This window comes from Solea solea, chromosome 8, assembly GCF_958295425.1.
Source record: "Solea solea chromosome 8, fSolSol10.1, whole genome shotgun sequence".
Classification (NCBI taxonomy): domain Eukaryota; kingdom Metazoa; phylum Chordata; class Actinopteri; order Pleuronectiformes; family Soleidae; genus Solea; species Solea solea.
In genome coordinates this window covers 23,250,924-23,271,738 of record NC_081141.1, presented here as the reverse complement: position 1 = coordinate 23,271,738, position 20,815 = coordinate 23,250,924, and the positions used below count along the sequence as shown (strand labels likewise).

Here is a 20,815-nt window from a genome sequence, read left to right as displayed (position 1 = left end):
AAAGGCTGACATCTCTTTCTGGCATTTCTCAGCTTTCCCTTTTCCAGCTCTGGAAACATTAGACTGAGGAGAAACTCCTCTTTTAATGTGAAAGGAGAAATAGAGATTTTGACAGAGGGCAGATAGTAACAAGATAGATTTTTGAAAGGCTCTGTGATATTGCCAATTTGACCACAGAAACAATAATATCTTCTGAATGCAGAAGACATGACAATTTCTTTCAAACAGCTGTCTTGATTTCAAAAACCTCATAGTAACCCGAACATTTTTGGTCACAATTCAAAAAAGCAATTATTAAGATGTTTGCTAATGAGTCAGCTACCTAGCAGGTTAGCAAAATAGATAAATAATGAGTCAGCTACCTAGCAAGTTAGTATAATAGAAGATAGACTATAAAGCTACATAGCAAGTTAGAAAAATAGATCAATGAGTCAGCTAATTGGCAAGTTAGCAAAGTAGATAAATAATAAGTCAGCTACCTAGCAAGTTAGAAAAATAGATAAATAATTTGTCAGCTATCTAGCAAGTTAGCAAAATAGATAAATAATCAGTCAGCTACCTAGCAATTTAGCATAATAGAAGATAGATTCTAAAGCTACCTAGCAAGTTAGCAAAAATAACTAGCTTGTAATAGATAGATGACCAAGGCGGGCTTTGTATGTTGTAGCAGCATTAGAACAGTAACATCTATATGTTAACGATCAACACAATAAAATTGTACTTGTTTTAAATTGTACTTAAAACAAGTCCAATTTATTTTTTTTAATTACAGATTTAAAAGGGTGTGATATGTAGCAGTAATAACCGTGCTGAGTGGTGAGACTTGGAGATCACCTGCTGTGAGAAAAGGCAAACTGATTCAACAGCAGTGTTACTGCTAGTTACTTAAACACATGCTCACTCAGTGGCCTTGACCTCCACAAAATTCAGCTGCAGGGATTTTAACAGAGCCAAATGCCCTTGTTGACTCACATCTAATCCTCTCACCATGGAAGTGTTGTTCAGGTGAATAACATGCCTTAAGGGAGTGTTAGCCAGACAAGACAGACCTGGAAAAGATATTTATCGCACACTGTGCTGTCCACAAGCAACGTCACTGCCTTCCAAAAGTGTTTCAAACCACATAAAACTTTAAACTGTTGTGCATAGCTTTTAAATGTAAACAATGCTGATATATGAAGCAGAAAGTAATATTACTGCTTAAAAAGCCCATCACTTCTTGTCCCTGCACTGCTGCTGTATAAGCAAACGCTCCTTCACTCAAGTCTGTTAGTATTGCTTGACAGAGCCCAAGATTGGCCGCAGAATACAAATAATGTTACTCTGATTCTGTTAATGAAGACCAAACAGTAGCAGAACAATAAAACCCCACTACCAAGAAAAATCCCAAAAGGTTACCAACTGTAGTTTTTTTTTTAGAAGCTATTTAGACCAGTAACTAACTGTAAAGCAGCACATGTGCACATTATTACCAGAATGGGGTTTTTAGAAAACTCACCACAGTGCAGCACAGAGGCCAGAACCACCAGAGAAGAGCCAAGACCAGGAGCAGCATCAGGATGAGCAGAGCTATAGCCAGGATGGTCCCATCAGACTGTAACAGAGACAGACACATCAAAACAGACAGCTTGAAGAAGTAGAGCACTAAATCCATGTCTACCACTTCAACTGGCTTCAATGCCTCATGTCGGAAAAGTGGCTTTTTTTGGTTTTATATTGTAGACAATGACTGTTTGTGCTTTCATAATTAATTTGCATCCATCATTTAGACAAGTTGGTATTAAGTTTGCATTTCACTGTTTGGTTTTACTGGTTTTACTGGTTTGTTGTTCTATTGTCGGTCTGAATTTTTTTATTGTGCACCATGACATCAAAATGTCAATGCTAAAAGCTGCACATTATCATTTATATACATTTTTTTTAAAATGTATAGTATGTGTTGTACATATACATACATATATACTTAAAGGGACCATATGTTTGAAATGTAAAGTGGCAATTATAATGGTGCAGACAGTTCAATATTCACAATTAGGTTTTTAATTGCCAGCCACAAAATCTTTTTATGTTTTTTTTTATGTTATAACACAGTGAGTAGCATTTGGACACCCAGGCTGCCAACAGAATTACTTGACAGCTGCAGCTTTTGATCGGAAATGCTGAATGTTACCAAACCTAAAAAGTCTCAGTACACCTCTGAAAAACATCTTGACTAGAGGAGCAGCAAAATTTGAGTCTGTTATATAAATGGTTCAGAGTGGAGAGGTTTTTGAACAAAATTAACCAGTTAAAAGATTGTTGTTATAGCATGATGTGTCCGGGAAGTCAACTTTTATTTTAAGTTATTTATTAATGTCAAATAATAGCCAAATAAATACAGCCCCAGTGGAATACATTTGAAAAAACATATGATGTCAACACAGTAAGTGTTTAAAAACAGTGGAGGGAAAACAAACACATCAACACCTGTTGCCGATACACAAAAAATTACCCAAATAGGTTTAATGTTTATGAAAATAAAACAGATAGTGGGGCATTTATTTATGTTAATGTGTTTTGTGCATGAACGCAGTGTAACGCTGGGTTTAAGTGCCCATTCTTTGCGTGTTTCAGTTTTCTTTGGCAACCACATTTTCCAATGTTTTTGAATTGGGCTTGCAAGACCAGTTTTAAACACTAGTAGTCACAGCTATGTGTCTTTCACATGTATACCCTTTAATTGTATAGCTTTATCTATATATCCATCTATCTATTGTAAATAATAATTATAATGGCACTGTACTCACACATCCCACAGTGGTAATGGTAACCGAACTTGAGATGAAACTGAGACCTTCATTCATACTGACGTAAAGGTTTGCTGCCCTGGAAAAGAAAATGTGTGGTGTCATAGAAAAACAATTTAAAAGGAGTCCAACGAAACCACACGTTCACTTTAATCAGTCGCACAACTTACATCCCCTCATCTTGAAGCACTGGTGCAGGGCAGAGAAGATATGTATCTTCCACAATCAAAGGCTTCACCACTAAGAAGACAAGAGAAAGGGACCGCTTTTAAACAAAAAACAAAAAACAGTGTAATCATGAGCCAAGCATCCCAGTCTTGTCTTGTGGTAAAAGTGAGTTGTGTTGTCACTGACATACAGTACAAAGCTCCTGAAGCAGTTGTTTTACCCACAACTCACAACCCAAGTCACCTTTCAGATTATATCATTATCCATTGTTGTTGACTGATTAATGCCATATTTCTTTTTATCAGATAATCCATATGCATGTGCACAGAAGTTGATGTCACATCTTTCACTCAAATAACAAACTGTCTGAGAACAAAGTCTCTTCACAAATCTGTGCTTTGTTGTCTGCTGAGCGAAGACATCTGTCTTCGCCTCATCAGAAACACCACTACAAATGAATCCACCACGGCTTTTGTTTTTCTGGCAGAATCTTCTTCTCCTTCTCCTTCTTCTTCTTCTTCTTGTACAGCTGATTTTTTAGGAGCAAGGCTCAACCAAAGAATTGTCGCCCAAGTCTGACTGTTTATCCTGGCAGGGGGAGAACATACCCCAGGAGTGAGGAAGTCAATACAAGCAGTCACCCAATAAATGACCGCTTTTCCCCCTACTAACACCATACAGTACAGTGGAGTGTGTGTGTGAAAGTGGGGGACCACTTTGGTGGGAACAGATTCGTGTTTGAAAGTCATGATGGCTTATTTGCAAAAATGTGATATACTACACTTAAGCATGTTTGTACAAGTCTATAATCTCATTAAAATTTAAAAAAATGTTTGGTTTATGAAGCTTTAAAAATAAATATTTTAGATATACTTTAGGCAAGGCGTTCATGCTGTGCCACCGTATTTCAATAGCGGCTCAATGGACAAACCATCAAGAACGTGTATGTCGCACTTTGAAGTGAAAAGAAGAATGACATCCGGTCTAATTTGCTGATGTAGGGAGGAGGTGACCAGAGGAGTCCTCTATTTGTTGCAGCCTCCAGTGTCACCATTAGATGTCACTAATTCTTGCACTGAAACTTTAAATATGTCAAGTCCTCATGACATGGCATTCAAAGAACTAGCAACTTACATATGTTAAGGTGTTTACGGTTGAATTAAATTAAATTAAATTGAGCTGCGAGGGTGTTGGTGCCACATTGGCATTTAGAGTAGCTACACTGTCATAGCTGAACGTGGAAGACAACCTACTCTCTGTTGTGTAAAGCGAAGCTGACAGTGAGGATGATGACGATGATGATTAGAGCTGCTGCTCTGGAGGGAAAGACCTCGCAATGGAGTTGTTGCATCTGAATGGTACGTCGAGTTGGGTCGGGGTGGGGGATCAAAAGACAGCGCTTGATTGAATGTGAAGGTTGTGTACTTTGCAGGTATATGTCCTATACCCACTACAAAAGCACCAGGAATTTCTGCAAAAAATGTGCATTGACACGTATTAACACTGTCCTTTAACTCAAGCAATTTGCTTTTGCAAAGTAATGGTGGGAACGTTGCCAATTTCATCACAAGAACATCCATCCATACCGCCAGTACATCACAGGACAAAATGTCACTCTTAGATTGTCCAAATTATAAGACATATGGAAAGAAATCGGATAAAAAAGACCGGTATGGGGATCTTTTCACTGTGAGGCAACAGTGTTTTCCACATGCTCCACTGTGTGGCCCATCAGAAAGCTAATTGAATACAATAAAAATTCGTCATGTGCGCACTGTTTTTGTACTTAATTGCACTGGTGGTTTGGCAACCCATACTGCGACATACTACGACTGTATGCTACAGTGACAGGGGCTGGGCTTAACATACTTTACTGCACACTAATGCATCACAGACATAGAAGTATAGAACCAATGAAGTAGAAGCAAGCGAAGACAGTATACTCACTACAGTAAACCACACTACCCTTCTCTTTCATACATACAGTATATTAAAAAAAAGAAACAAAATGACCAGATTGTCTATTCCTTTAATTTGTGTCTGTCATTATTTACATGCTGTAGTTTAATGTTGTCCACTGCAACATCTGTCACCAAAACAGAGAACAGCCTGAGGACGGGGGACCTGCCAAATCGCAGAGCGCCTGACTGTATCTTCTGCTACTTTTTTCCTGGCGACGCAAACTCAAACATTCATTCGTTCATCTGCTCAGCACATGTTAGTTACACAGATATACAGATACCAGTGCTGTCTTTTTCAACCTCCCAACCATTTCAGTATATTTACAAAGTAAACTGATGACTGAAATCGAGGGAGTCCATGGAGGACATAGACATAGCCTAGAGGTAGTATATTATATACTATTATATAAACTGTATAGTTTTCCTATAGTATATCAATCTCCAGGTGGGCTATTATCTAAATATTTTAATATAAAAGTTTCCCCTGGATTTGAAGTAAACAGGTTCCAGAGACTTGTCTGTAATTTAGAGGAGTGAATGAATCTGGAGGAGACACGAGGAGATCATTTGACTTGTCTGCAAGAAATTGTGTGATGCAGAAATGAAAACAATGCAGAGGAATTGTTCATCGTTGATACTTCTTATGTTGTTGTTGGAAGATTTTAGATGTCTGTGTTGAATGGTGATAGTATCACTAAAGTATCTAGTAAAGTTTTTTGAGTTTTTTTACCACGTTTTGGGTGTGTGCGATATGTGTTATGTGCAATATTACAGCCATTGTTGTTTAGGATTAATGTTGTTTTGATTGACTGAATCAGACAATTGGTTCATTTTCAACAGACAAAATAAAATAATAATCTTTAATAAAAACGTGGTTATAGTGACAACAAATATACTATGTTATATATCTTATCATATCGTATTACACTGTATTGTACCACAACTTATCATAACGTACCGTACCGTATCATATATCGTACAATACTATATCGTGTCATATACCTTTCATATTGCATCGAGGCATATCTTACTAGGACTGCAACGATCATCTGATGAATCGGTTATTAATCGATGACTTAATTAATATTAAAACTCTAAAATTTTCTGGTTTAATTATTCCATTTGACAAATAAATCATTGAAACTGAAAAATGTTGGTAAGACATCTGAGAACATTGTCATTTTGAGGTTTGAGAAACCCCGATCAACATTTTTTCTGACATTTTATTGACCTTAATTAATCGAGAAAATAAACAACAGATTAATCAATTATAAAAACAAACAACAACAAATGTTAGTCACTGCTGTATCTGATCGTATATTATCATGGTGTCCTCTCCTGTCCATGTGGTATTCAACATTCTATCTTAAAAGAAACAACTTAAATGACAGTTGACGGAAGCAATAAACTGCGGATACATTTTGGTCAATGAGGTCAAATCATTAATTCCAGACTTGGTTCTCTGAGACTTGAGGATCACGTCTCTTGATAACGTCTCTATTAGCAGAGCAGACAGTGAGTGAGTTAGTGCCTCGACTCTGGTGAATGTCGATCTTTGTAATTAAACCAGCACCTCATGCAGCTACTGTGGTGAACATGAGAGGAAGTGGTTGTTTATAAACTATTACAGTGGAGACACTTAGGTGAAGATCGTGGGGGAAGCTGCTCGTAAACCTGAAGCCTTTTCCTTCCATCTGCCTCGTGTGTGGTTCTGTTTCTGGCTGTTTTCCAGACGGTAAAATTACACAGTGTGCTTTGCCTGAAGCAAAGTTCGCCACTGTATGATATCAGTAGCAGCAGCACAGATGAATGACTAAAATTGTGTTAAGTGTTAAGTTTAGAAAATACCACATGAATTTGACACACATAAAAGAAAATGGCCAAGCGACGTTTAACAAGTTATGTGAAACTGTATTAATATAACCTGCTATATTTAGTTTGTTCCAGTTGTATTTATTGTAAATTAGCAGTGTTATCAGTTTTGATTACTACGATTATATTAAGTCACTCACTTTTTGTCAGGGTGTCGTTTATTCGGAAGCTGCACAGGACTTTATCCACATTTCGAGCATGGAGGAATCCATTTCCTCTCACCACCACCTGGAAGGACTCTGAGTGAGGAGAAGAAAACGACAAAAATTAACCAATATAGAAAAATCACTTTGATTGGTAACACCTAAAGTTCATTGAAACTAAATTTAAACAAGTTATATGAAGACGACATGCTTACTTTTACTTTTTTTATGTGAATGAACTTAATTTATACAGGTACAGTATCGATGTTCTGAAGGAACTTATCTTTAAGGCCCATTTATACTCCATTTACACAATACTTCCACTAGAGGGCAGTGCCAAATTGCAGGCATCAACAAACAAATGGCGATCATTGAAGAGTTCATTTTATTTGGGGCATCAGCCCGTCGCTTCAGACTGTCCTCTCCCTAGCCTCTTCTGCCATCTCCTCAGGGGGGATGCCAAGGGGCGTTCCCAGGCTAGACAAGAGATATAATCCCCCCCCAGTGTGTCCTGGGTCGGCCCAACGGTCTCCTCCCGGAAGGACATGTCCAGAGCACCTCCCCAAGGGAGGTGTTGAGGAGGCATCCTAACCAGATGCCGGAACCACCTCAACTGGTTCCTCTTGACGTCGAGGACCAACGGTTCTACTCTGAGCCCCTCAGAGTTCAAGCTCCTCATCCTATTTCTAAGGCTGAGCCCGGCTACCCTGCAGAGGAAACTAATTATTGTAGTCATTACCCAAAGCTCATGACCATAGGTGAGACTTGGGACATAGATTGACCAGTAAATCCAGACTGCGAAACTCCCCAGCAAGAGCTGAAGGTCGTAGTTTGATGAAGCTAAGAGACAAGATGTAAATAATAAACTGGTCTCTAAAATATGTTAAGATTGAGTAGCTTTAACAGGCGAGGATACAATCTGTGTCAAAGTGCTTTAGTTGATACTGATATATTACAGTTTTGGTTAAATCATTTTATGTAGGAAAATATCTATCTTTTATGGTTATAGATCTGGGTGTTAGGAACTGACCAGAACAGCTATTTTGTCTATCCAGTAAAGAGTTGTCAGTGATTTCATTTCTTAAGCATTAAGGAGGATGAAACAGGAGAACATTTCTTACCTCCTGCACAGATACTTGACGGCTCCGCTGCCAGAATCTCGATACATGACTTCTTCAGAATCTGTGGACATGAGGAGATTAACCCAAGCCTTATCAAATCAACTGTTTCTATGTTTTAACGTTTAACCTATTATGTTCCGTGTGTACTAATCAGTGCACTGAGGTGTTGTTGAAAAACTCACCGAATCGATGACCCCTTGCAGAGCCTCAAATCCATCATTTACAGGGAAAACGTGATCCTTGCTGTCAGCAATCTTTGCCAGCTAGAGAGGAAACACGTGATTACCAATCACATTTATTTGTCCAGGACTTATTTTCTCTTTCACTCTCTCGTTGCTCAAATTGGTAAATTTACAATTCTGTTGTTTGCAGATGATACTGTAATATGTAGTGAAAGTAGGCGGCAGGTGGAAGGAAGCCTGAAGAGGTTTGAACAGTTTGGAAACAAAGTAAGAGAGTCAAGGTTGAGATGGTTTAGACAAGATGTAGCTGCCGGGCAGGAGGAAAAGAGGAAGACCACAGAGAAGTTCCATGGATGTTGTGAAGGAGGACATGAGGACAGTTGGTGTAACAGAAGAGGACACAGGGGAGAGGACAAGGTGGAGGCAGTGTCGACTCCTAAAGGGAGAAGCAGGAAGAAAGAAGAAGTCTAGTTGCTAAATGTAAATAAGCAGAATTATCTAAATCATAGGAATTCACAGGAAAATAGTCTAAATATCATTTACAAAGATCAGGCCAATTAAAAACCTGGATAAATGCTTCATAAAAATAAACAACTGCTTCATGTCCTTGTCGAGACATTTAACTCACTAGAATGAGAACAGAGTTGGCAGATGTTTTGAATGTTGATATCGAGATGTAAAGCAATTTGTGGCCTCGCAAGACATCGGTTTCATTGTTTTCATAATACTGTGGATATACAAAGCTTCAAACATGCTGCTGTCTTATTATATGATTTACCCAGATGTCATCAGACTTTCAGCAAGAGGAACACACACACACACCTGTGTCTCATTGAAGTCCTTCACCCCCACGCAGTAAACTGAGGCTCCCAGACTCCGCGAACGATTGGCCTTTCAGGTTTAACACAGAATCACAGCAAAAACAGGGAAAAGATCAACACCTGGGTTCAATCACATGCACCTCTGCATTTCACAACACGGTCGACCAAAATATGGTGAGCTGATCTGACCTTTTAGAGGGGATTTAATAGGAAGAGAAACAACAAGACCATGTTCCCCCTGAATAATATTAGTCACATTAAATGGAAATGTCACACAGATGCCGGAATAAGACAACACATACTTTGTTTCTAAATCACAACCTAAGACCTTCCACAACTGCCAAGTGGCAGCACTTTAAGCTGCTGTGAATATCAGCCACACTTCTTCCCTGTCATCATGTGTCAGGATGTCGAATGCCTTCACCTGTGGTGCCTGGAACCAATAGATACCAGTGCAGATGTTTGCAGGAATAAACCTGACAGATGCTTTGACTCTTAAGGATCAAAGTAGTCTTCGTCTTCTTCTTCAAATAAGTTCTGACAGGCTGGTGTTGATGGGCACTGTTTGATGTGGTCCATCAGGTCCACACTTACATGCTTCATACGTATATATAACATGTACTATATGACCCATTTACAGTCCCTTTAGCTCACTCACCTCTCTCTCAGCGTAGTAGAAGAGATCCTCGTGCAACTCTCCATCTGTCAGAGCGATGATGACGCTGGCAGTGCGATAACCTGCCGACAGACAAAGAATGTGGTCACCGCTTTCCAGAAATAACCTCGCAGCAGGATACAAAGTCTGCCTTAATCACTGATCTCAGAGATCACAGTCTAATTTATTGTAATATTTATCACAAACCTATTGATTACATCCCAGAGGAATGTAGCGGATCTGCCAATCACTAAGCGCTCACTTCACTTTGCTTGACTTCACTTTTATTGTCCCAGATGGGAAAACTGGCGCGCAGTCAGGAGGGTGGGATGAAAAACACAAACACTCCAACAAAGTAAACACAAAAGACACTTAAATTTCATAGAAAACCTAATAAAATGATGAGAAATGTGTCTTTAAAACTGTTGTACGTAATCTTTAAATACAAACAAATGTCCGCTACATTCAAACCATTGTCAAACGAGTTCACACAATGCTGATTAATATCAGCTCCACATGACTCTCTCTGTGTTTCTCAGTATCACAGTGGTTTGGATCTCATGCTGCACACAGGAAGTGATTTGTTTCATGCCAAGACAGACTAGTTAAGTGAGATGGCCGTAAACAGGTTGGAGTCAAAGTGAAAACACAAAGAAGGAAGTCCACGAAAAGTGAAAACCCAATCATTCAGCATTTTAAAGGAATGACTGCCCCAGAGCTGCCGATGTATACACACAAACGCTCCCTCAGTCTGGCCTGATAGTATTGTGCGACAGATTGTGTTTCAGATGAAACATGCAGCATAAAAATCAGTAACATTATTGTATCTAAAGATAACTATAGAGCCAAAAAATAAAGCAAGAAACCATGTGTTAAGTTAAGTTTATTGCACTAAATACTAAGAGTATATTTAAGTGCTATGACAATATCCATCCATCCATTTTCTACCGCTTTATCTTCCACTAAAATGCTTATTGTTATTTATAATTATAAACTTTATTTAAGCGTGTCCAGGCCAATGTTTTGGGCACAGATACAACCACTTAAGCATACAGCATACACAAACAAAATTAATAAAATATACATAAAAACTGCTTAAAATATACAGAGCACAATATAAAATCAAATAATTGGCAAATCATTCTATAAAATCAACCAAGTGCATTTAGGTAAAACATCTACAGCCTTGTGTTTCTGCCTCCAATTCATTTAAAACATTTTTAAAAGTGTCAAATGAGACCAGATTTTTCAGTTTTAAACAAGTTGATACCAGGAAGAAGGAGCTACTGTACATAATTAACAGTCTTAAGTGATACTCGGGTTAAAGTACAAGTATCTTACCAGTGGAGTAAAAGTAAAAGTTGCTAGAAATATAAATAACAAATATGTTTCACAGATATGTGAATTCTGTACTTAAGTACAGTAACGAAGTACTTGTACTTGTTACATTACAACACTGGTATTATAATGCCTTTTCCCCCTAAATCAGTACCGACCTTTAGAACTGATAGAAAGTGTTGTGTTTATGATGCATGTTTACTTTTTAACTACCTTATCTATAATATATATATATATATATATATATATACTGTATATGTTTTGTGCAGTGTAAAAAACAATTACCTTCTGTGTTTCCATAATATATCTGTTCACTGGCCTGTGAAAAAGAAAAACTGGATTATTACAGTGGACTTTTTACAGTGAATGAAACAGAAAAGTTATTTAATGATCTGGACAGAGTAGTGTTTTGGACCGGAGACGTTCTGGACATAAAACCAGATGCCAGATGCTGGAGTTTGACATGCAAATGCCGCTCACCCTCAGGATGCCCTCGTGCATGAAGGTGTCTCCTCCTGGAAGAACCCTATGCAGCTCCTCCAGGCCTTTGCGTATGCGTTCCCTGCGCAGACACACACACAGAAGGTGACGTGACATGAGCCACTGATTTCTGATCGTGTGATCTAAACCAAAATATTTGTTTTGTCAGGTTTCTTCTTTGCTTGAATAAAGCCAGGCTGCTGGCTGGAAGGCGTGGCAACAGAATAACAGTTTCCATAAGGGCAACATTTGCAGGAAATAGCAGCAATGTGTAACAGATGAATAAATTGAAACAGCATTTTGTGTGTATTGGCTTGAGAAGGTGCCATGCAGAGCGACAGGAAACGGGTCCTGTGTAGAATAGGACACGGAGGAAGCAGTGAAAGATTCTGCGGCCGCGTTGACACGGCGACATAAAAGCTGCCTGTGAAGTGTCGAAAACCACATGATGGAGCAGCAGCCGTCCGATGTCACAGATCATTATCTGTCTGGAATCTCTCCATCATAAAAACATAGAGGAATCATAACCTCTTGTATTTGTATTTGTTGTTTGGTTAAGTGTCTTGCTCAAGGACACATATAGACTAGCAGGGCCAGGAATTGAGCGCATAACCTTCCAGTTGAAAGACAACTTGCCCTACCACTGAGCCACCATGGCTCAATCCTAACTCCTCACTTTTACTAAAACTTAATTTTATATTAGAAAATTAATTTTGATACTTAAGTACGGTAAATGTCATATACTTTAAGATTTAAAGTAGTCAGCATAATTTAAGACACATCTGTCTAACTGTTACTTATGTATTTACTCGGCACCGGTGTGTGCAGTGCCGACTTTGGTGGCGTTTGGATGAGAAATACAAGAGATAATGTTAGTAGCAATGCAACAGATGTCGCCAAACAAGCCACTTCCACTCCATCTTTTGCACAGTGCCCGCTATCAAACTTCCTTCCTTCTGTCCTTTGATGACTTTGAACAAAGTGAAACATGACCGACTCCCATGAAACTGCAATGTGATCAGTGCGAAGAACAATGTCTTGGCAACAGTAAGCGTCTCTTTGATGCGCCGGAAACGCTGCACTGGTTCCTTCAGTGGACTCTGATATAAAAAGTGTGTCATTGTGGAACATCTGTCTGTCCGTCTTTTCATCACATTAAGCCTGCCCTTAGGGGATAATTGGCCAAATTTCGGTCCCGATCTGATGCTTCAGAAAACCGTGGGTGCCTTCTGATTTTGACTCGAACAGATTATCCTGTAGTGTGAGGAATTAACAGACGCAATTTAAACGTCATCAGACGTTAAAGATGTTTGATATTTACGACTGAACAGCGATTGGGGGCGTGAACGGAACCACAAAATAACCAATGAGAGTGAGTTGACCGGGAAACGGATGTTGTATACTTTTGTTTAGAAACGTAACTTAAACGTAACGTACAAGCCAAGTTGATTCTGTCTTCTCAGCCGTGACTTCATCCACAGTTTCCTCAGCACAAAACATCGCACACACAACAGCTATTAACTGACAACGTCGACAGTTCGCCTTCATGTCTGTTTATATTCTCTATATTCTGTGAGATTTGCTTAGATAAGAAATGCAAGAGATATCAACGGAAATGCGACAGACAGTAAGTAAGTGAAGGGTATTTATGTAGCAAAATAAATACAATAAATATTAAATGAGACACAATTTAAGCAACGTAAAGACAGAGGCAGCATGTTCCACAGTCTGGGAGCCATGACCTGAAAGGCTCGATCCACTCTGGTCCTAAAGGTTGTTTTGGGAACAACTAAACGCCAGAAATAACCAAAGATGTATGCTTATTTCCATGTTGTGTAACCCAATGTTCAACTTGCTCTGTTCCTACAAAGTTTACAATCTTTCCTTCTACATGGTGAACATTTGACCTCTAAGAGGTTTCTCATCACGACAGAAAAGTGAAAGCTTAAATAGCGTTCTAAAGGAAGCGTGCACCCACCTGTCTTCTGTCAGGCTCATTAATATCTTTCCCTCAGTGGAAAAAACAATGAAGGACATCCGCAGCTGTGGACTGGGGCAAGAAAAAGAGAGAAAAACAAAAATAAATCCTCTGTGAGATCAGTAATCAGCTCATGTTTCATGTTTTCTCACACTTTTTTTTTTTATTATTTACCTGATGAATTTGTGAGCTAGATGTTCAACAAAGTGGTAGATTTCGGTCCAGTGGTTCTGCACACTCCCAGATCTGTGGAAGAAGAGAGAAGGCAAATTTATGTTTTTATTCATCCCAAATATACTGCTGAAACAATATAAGGAAACACTTAAATTTCTGTGTAATTCTGAAAAAAGTGTTTTTATCCATTCCATTTGTAGCTGGAAGGTCATGAAGTCACATACCCCACATTGGGATTAGTGCCGCCATACAAACACTGCTTCTTTTATCACTAACACATGCTTGTTGTATTTGTTTCACGGTAACTCAGTCGTACGTGAAGTACTTTTGAATTTGTTTATTCGTAGACACGGTGCTAAATGTAGAGAGTTGTTATCCATGACTATTACTAACAATGACTAACTCGAGATACGCTTACACTTCCAACGTAACTCAGGGGTGCGCCATCACTCCCAGTTTCGAGCTACTATGTAAATAGAACGCAGCAATAGTCGTCTGTTTTTAGATTTAGAAGATTTAAGATTTAGATAAGACATTTCATAAATTTAATGGGCTCTAGCTACCAAGTGATGCACATTTTCTACACTATTTACTGTATATACGTATATCTATATTAATAAAGACCAAGATTAGAGTTCCTGAGCTTGTGCCGACGCTTTTTTTCAATGAAACTGTGGTTATATAACCGCACACCTCCCCGAGACATTTCTTATAACACTTATTTTTCCATTGTTACCATGACTCAAGTCCAAGCAAGAAACAGTCCAGCTGACGGACTGAAACATCTGGAGCTGATGGAGTAAGAGCGGCAAAGAGAGGAGAGGACAGGAGAGGTCAGGCAGATAGTGAGGGCAGGTACAGGACAACGTTAGGACAGTGTTACCATGCCTGGAGAGGAAAGATGTAAATACTTTGCATTTTCTTGACCAACAGTAAAGGCTGTCAGGTCACCGGTGCAACATAAATCTGTGTCGTTAAAGAATAGTTTATACTAACAAGTACTCTGTTCCACACAATTTGCCTTATTTCCTCTCTGTAGAACAGCAGTGTGTGCCTGGGTTTGGCACCAACGTGTGCTTTAGTAGAAGTGGAAAAATCCATCACCATCATTGGAGGAAGACTCTAAAACAGAGCAGGCACATAAAGAGGATGGCAAACTGAAATACACCAACTCCGTCCTTTAGATAAGAAAAACTATGTGTTGGAACTTGGAAGATAAATTCCCTCTTGACCTAGTTGGATACCTTGTGGTAAAAGAGAATTTAAAGTGATAAAAAAACCCAAGATGTTTTAAACCAGGTTTGTGAGAGAAGATGTAATAAAGTAAGTATTCTGTTTTGATCTAAAGGCAGCAGGGACAGAACAGCTGTGAGTATATTAGCCTGCAATGGAGAAAAAAAAGTGCTGTTCTTACAAATACTAGTCAGGAAAAGTCAGATAAACATTTGCCATTTTGGGAAATGCTGCACTGTTTTCACTCTTTGAGATTGTCCACTTCCTGTTTAGCAGGAAAGTAGAAGTTTTGCTGACATGTGCAAAATGGATGTGCAACAAATAACTGGGGAGAGAAAGAGAAAAAAATAATCATATTATCCACGTTTCATCAACAATGTTATTAATTCAAGATTTGGAGAATGAAGATAGAAGCGCTTTATTGCTTACATATTGTTCAGTGCAGCACAATTGCTTTTGTAACAGCTCCAGAGGTGCATGGCATTCATTAAAATCCCAGAGCATAATTTAAAACCTCGAGGCACGAAAGAACAAAAGGAGACGAGAGATCATTTAAAAGCAGAGTTATTTAGTAACTCACAGTGCAAAATAAGAACGAAACACAAGTTACCATAGATGTGTACCACCATACGGGCGAGCAACCAGCACTTCTCATCCTACTAACTAGTACTAAATATTTTTTTCACATATTAAAGGGCTGTTTCACCCATTTCTTATCCCACTTGGTCAAGTGACGAATAAACTTAAGATCCTTGTGATGCTGCTGTGTTTGGACAGTTGGAATGGATGGAAGATCATTTATTTTCTTATTGAAGATCCTTTACTACATAACACTTGTTACAGAAAGTCAGTGAAGAGCAGCGTAGGCAGGGCTTCTATTTTCTTTGAAGGAAGTGATTTATAGTACCTGCCTAATGGGAAGAGCTTAAACTTGTGTTTCTAGTGCCTCGGCATGGCACGGTTAAGTTGTGTTTCCACTAGCATAGTACCAGGTACTTTTTTAGTACCTGCTCTGGCGAGGTTCCCAGCGAGCTGAGGCGATACTATGCTTGACGTCGCCAGACTGCTGGCCACCGATTGGTCAGAGTGCCGTCGTTACTTAACAATCCTAAAAATGTGGATTAATCTTCAAAAATTACCAGGGAAATGTTTAAAATCTCAATGTTTAACAGAGAAGGCTGGTGTATTTAGCGGCAGCGCTACTGATCCCGAGCGGCATCACAAACCCTGCTGCTGTATTTCAGTCCAGTGACTGTCAGGCAGAGTCTGTGCTCCAGTCATGGAGGAAATGCTGAGTTCAATCACACTGAAAACAACTAGTCACTAGTCACTCTCATGTAAAACAAAGTCACGCCAGTTTCATGCAGCCATGCAGGGATGGCTCCGCCCACGTTGAGTAGGTACTACATTGTAGTGGAAAACCAACCTAAACCATGCCATGCCGTGCCGAGGCGAGGCGAGCTGGCACCACAGGTGGAAAAGGGGCTGTAAAGTCCAGGATAAGTCATGTCTGATGTGTTATTGATCTGGCGCCCATGTTATACAGCTGACAGGAAAAGCCAGGCAACACAAAAAAAAACAGGTTAGATAAACATGGAAACTCTTTCTAAATCAAGACCAACTTGGCAGTCAGGTCAAACATCCTGTGTCCCACTTAACATGCCCTGACAATGTAGAAAAAAAGGGAAAAACTGACTCAGAAAATGTGTGTGCCCCCTAGTGGCCACTGACTCTGAATTTAAAAAACCACCCACATGGTATATGCGAGCAGGCCAAACACAGCAGTCAGCAGCAGCAGTGTTTTCAGTCAGTGATGAATGGGGAACACCTAACGCTCATCCGTACCATCTGTGGACATACATCACACTCAGATGAGGTTCATACGAAGGCTGGGTGATTAAAATAAAAAAATAGTTTGATATTGATAATTGTGGTAAATGTTGCATAACTGCAGATTGAGTGAAACCAGATAGTTTTGTTTTATTTTCTGAACAACAAACAACAAACAGAGCGTAAACATGCAGGGATGAGAAGTTCCTGAATGAGTCGGACATGTTAATGTGTGAGTTGTTGGAATTGGCTGCAAAAATTGTAGGAGGAGGAGGTAGAAAACAATTGTGCAGATTACGATAGTAAAGAAATACACTATTGTTTTGAAATGCTGACTCAGCATTCCCAATTAATTGTGTGTTTTGTCTCAAAATGTGTTTGCACAATGCATTAAATATCAAAATGTAGTATATTTAACATTTTTAATATGATATTGAGGGAAAACTACATTGCAGTAGATTTTGTTATATGATCATTGACCCGAGTTCGACTTTTGACATAAAATTATACATTTTTACTGCATTGAAATGCTTTCCATTACGTTATTAAGAGCAGAGATTGAGTTGGTGGAAACTGAAGTGGAGATGAAAACAATGCAAGATGACAACAAACTAAACTCTAATACTTTTCCTTCTTCAACCCCTCACCATTCATTTTGTCATGAATGGCTGTCACTTGTCATCAAAACCCGCTCTCACCAGTGTCATGCCAACTCACTTGTCCAAAACAAAGTAGAGATCAAAGCCCCCAAAGCACGAGGACGCTCCAGCCTGCCTTCTGTCCTGGTTCGGTCCAGCACTTCCAGCTGTGAGAACAACCAGAGCAGCACCAAATATCACCGGGAACCAGGAGTTTCCAGCCTGGCACGAAGGCATTATTCCAGCTGAAGAAAAATCCTTCATGCACTCATGAGTTTTGTGATTAAAACCTTAGAAAGAGCTGTAAATCCTTCCTTCGGTTCCTCTCAGGCGTCTTCAGCAATGGGAGAGAAAAAAGAAGAAGGTGCAATAATCCAGGGGAAGGCAATGAGTGCAACTCAAAGGTTGACGTGGAGGAGAGAGAGAAAGCATGAGTGTTGTGGTGGTTCTCATCACTGGCTCCAACACACACACACACACACACGAGCAGAGATCTACAACTTCCCACTCTTGCTGTTCTGTGTTAATGATAAAGCCATGCAGCAGAGGTTCCCACACATGTCTGGATATCTGACTCTAAAGAGTCTTGAAGTGTCTTTGCAAATATCTCTCTCTCTCTCACACACACACACACTCTCTCTCTCTTTCTCCTTTTCCCCTCTCTATCTGGCTTGTGAGGAAAAGGTGATGATGACAAGGCAGTGGAAACTCAAGAATCCACTGGTTTGTGCTGCCATCTAGTGACAGAACACCCAAACAAACTCAACGACCACGAAAACTCTCCTCATCTCAGCCTTTACTCAACAAAGCCTGTTGAAAGGCAACTACAGTCCAAAGAGAGCACAGACCTCCACTGAGACTCTGTCACCTGCATTTTTGAAATCATCTGCCAGGAAGTTGCTTTCCACTGATACTATATAAGCATCAAGTAGGCGTGTTTTCCCAAGGGGGCGTGTCTTTACACGGGCGTGATTTCCTGTGTGGCTGCAGCTGCAGGGAACTTTGGGAACTGTAACAAAGTACAAATACTTTGTTACTGTACTTGAGTACAAAATTCTCCTATCTGTACTTTATGCTGTTATATATACTGTATATTTTAGCAACTTTTATTTAGCTCCACTACATTTCCTCTACCTATCTTTGTTACTCATTAACAAATTACTCACTACCAAATAAAATCAGAAGAAGAGTTGGTAACTGTCTGTATTTATATAGTTCTTTTCTAGTCTTGATGAGCTGCTTTACACTATAGTTTCACCCAGTCACATGCTTCAACATGGGGTTAAGTGTCTTGCTCTGCAGACGAGCAGTCAGAAATTGAGACCACAACCCTCCAGTTGAAAGACAACTCGCCCTACTACTGAGCAACCATGGCTTAATCCTAACTCCTCTTTTAATACTTTTACTTGTAAAACTTACTGTAACTGTAATCAGAAAATTACTTTTGATACTTAGTATACAGTAAATGTCATAATACTTTAAGACTTTTACTTAAGTAATATTATTTTTAAAAAGGTGATCTGGTAAGATACTTGTGCTTTTGCTCAAATATCCCTTTTAGGTACTTTATACAAGACTGGTCCCAGTGAACTTATACATGCATTGTTAATAATAATCGCAGTCATACTTGTGATTAGTAGCTGATTTTTCTGTGTTTATCTTATGAAATCCCTCTTGTGTTATTGTTACAGATGATTCAGAGGATCTTACCTCTCTTAGAAACAAGATTAGACATAAGAAACAAAAGTACAAAGAGCTGTGCAACTTTTTTATTAAGTATTGCAATTTTATTGTGTCAGGCAGCTATGCTTTCAGTTTTGGGTTTGATCCAACCCCTCCTCGGCTCCTCCTCCCCTCCCCAAAAAAACCAAAGACTCTGCTCCTTGAGCTCACTCAGAGTTTACTAACTGCATCACTTGCCCACAGCACTAAAAATTGGGCATTCTATGGCTGGATTGTTAATCTTTTGCACTCTGTAAACACACGCCTGTGGGTCAAACACTGACTCGCAGTCGGCGGGGAACTGCTTGGGGATGGCATAGCTGCAAAAAATCACAGTAAACTGTGTTAACACTCAGGCAGTGATGCTTCCATTTAAACACAGTATGTTGTCATACTTACCTAGTACAACATCTACCACAACTACAGTCCATGCAGTCACTGTTTCTCCATGAAGATCCCACTGGATGCCATGTCTTATCCGTCTCGTCCTGACAATGTGTCGCACCTATGAAGAATTTTTTTTTTCCCAAACAGAGAGAGCATTTTTATTTGACTTTTACTATTTTATTTCTGTACTATGTATACATGTGTATATATATATATATATACACACACATATATATATATATATATATATATGTATATGCCTAAATGTTTACTTTTTAAATTTACTTTTAAATTAGTAAATGCTGCTGTTTGGTGCTGCAAACGACGGTGGGCCAAACTGAAGATAATATTGAGATTCAATAGTTATTAAAAGTCTTAATATTATGAGAATAAGGTCACAATATTAAAAGAAAGTCATAATTCATAATAATATAATATTTAGAGAGGAAAGTCCCATTATGAGAAAAAAGAATATTACGAGAAAAAGTTGTACTATTACTACAAAAAAGTCATAATATTCTGAGAATAAAGTCATAATTTTATGAGAAAAACGGTGTAATATTATGAGATTTTTTATCATCGTTTTTAAATAGCTACAGAACGCAGCCATTTTCAGAGTCCTGATTCTCATGATAATGTGACAAAAAGATGACGTATTTACTTGACACAGATCGCAGCTGATATCGTCATCTGAGATTTTGCTTGAATAATAAAACAACAACTTCAACTTCTACTGACAATAGAACTTCTCTTCTACCTTCTTTGACTTCCACCCCATAGCAGTAAGCATTACACAGAGGCAGGAGGCTGCACAGCAGCACGACCAGATGCAAATAGTTCTGTATAAAAGAACAGAAACAAATATTATCATTTAACATTTGACCCAGGCATATAAAACCATGTTAGTAACAGCACAAATGTGGCAAAAAAGCAGGGAACCCACGTGTGGAGATTGTTGAACAGTGTTGAAGCTCATTATTTTTGTTGAAGTACAAAAAAGATCAAACTCACCATTGTGGCAGCTGATGTTCAGATGTTCAGGACAGAGGCTTGAATTGTATTTAAAAGAATGCATTTTTGAAGGACCTTTATACCCTGTGTCAGTTGAGGGACCTTTGGATTTAAATAAAGAGAGGGAGAAGGGGTCAGTTTACTGAAAGAGGTCATGACCTCTTGCACAAGTGGTTCCAGGAAAAAACAACAAAAAAATGGGAATATACCGTACATGAGAAATTCAACAAAATTGTTTCTGTGAGCCATAAACGATCGTGCTGGTTGACTTTTTGGGAATCAAAATAAATAAATTGGGAGACAAAAATTACATAG

At 38.9% G+C, this 20,815-nt stretch overlaps 2 protein-coding genes across 3 annotated transcripts in view; both read right to left on the bottom strand.

Moving 5' to 3' along the window:
• antxr1a (ANTXR cell adhesion molecule 1a) overlaps positions 1-18,171 on the bottom strand; it is a 31,578-nt gene extending 13,407 nt beyond the window's left edge. Inside the window, exons 1-13 of one of the 2 annotated variants that reach the window (XR_009241094.1) lie at positions 17,460-18,171; positions 13,680-13,751; positions 13,506-13,577; positions 11,528-11,609; positions 11,333-11,366; positions 9,713-9,792; positions 9,056-9,124; positions 8,234-8,314; positions 8,052-8,112; positions 6,928-7,026; positions 2,957-3,026; positions 2,787-2,865; positions 1,499-1,594 (exon numbers count right to left, since the gene is read on the bottom strand). Coding sequence is in view for 1 of the 2 variants with exons in the window: in XM_058635530.1 (XP_058491513.1) it covers positions 1,499-1,594; positions 2,787-2,865; positions 2,957-3,026; positions 6,928-7,026; positions 8,052-8,112; positions 8,234-8,314; positions 9,056-9,124; positions 9,713-9,792; positions 11,333-11,366; positions 11,528-11,609; positions 13,506-13,577; positions 13,680-13,751; positions 17,460-17,644 (1,080 nt within the window). In the remaining variant the exon portion in view is untranslated. The remainder of the gene's footprint in view (positions 1-1,498; positions 1,595-2,786; positions 2,866-2,956; positions 3,027-6,927; positions 7,027-8,051; positions 8,113-8,233; positions 8,315-9,055; positions 9,125-9,712; positions 9,793-11,332; positions 11,367-11,527; positions 11,610-13,505; positions 13,578-13,679; positions 13,752-17,459) is intronic. The other variant, XM_058635530.1, reaches the window with a different exon arrangement.
• Positions 18,172-19,134: 963 nt separating this feature from the next.
• LOC131463665 (beta-microseminoprotein) lies at positions 19,135-20,602 on the bottom strand. Its single transcript, XM_058635531.1, has 4 exons — positions 20,501-20,602; positions 20,247-20,328; positions 19,502-19,607; positions 19,135-19,422 (listed from the first exon to the last, which is right to left on the bottom strand). The coding sequence occupies exons 1-4, from the start codon at positions 20,501-20,503 to the stop codon at positions 19,293-19,295; spliced, it is 321 nt and encodes a 106-aa protein (XP_058491514.1). The 5' UTR covers positions 20,504-20,602; the 3' UTR covers positions 19,135-19,292.
• Positions 20,603-20,815: the final 213 nt, after the last annotated feature.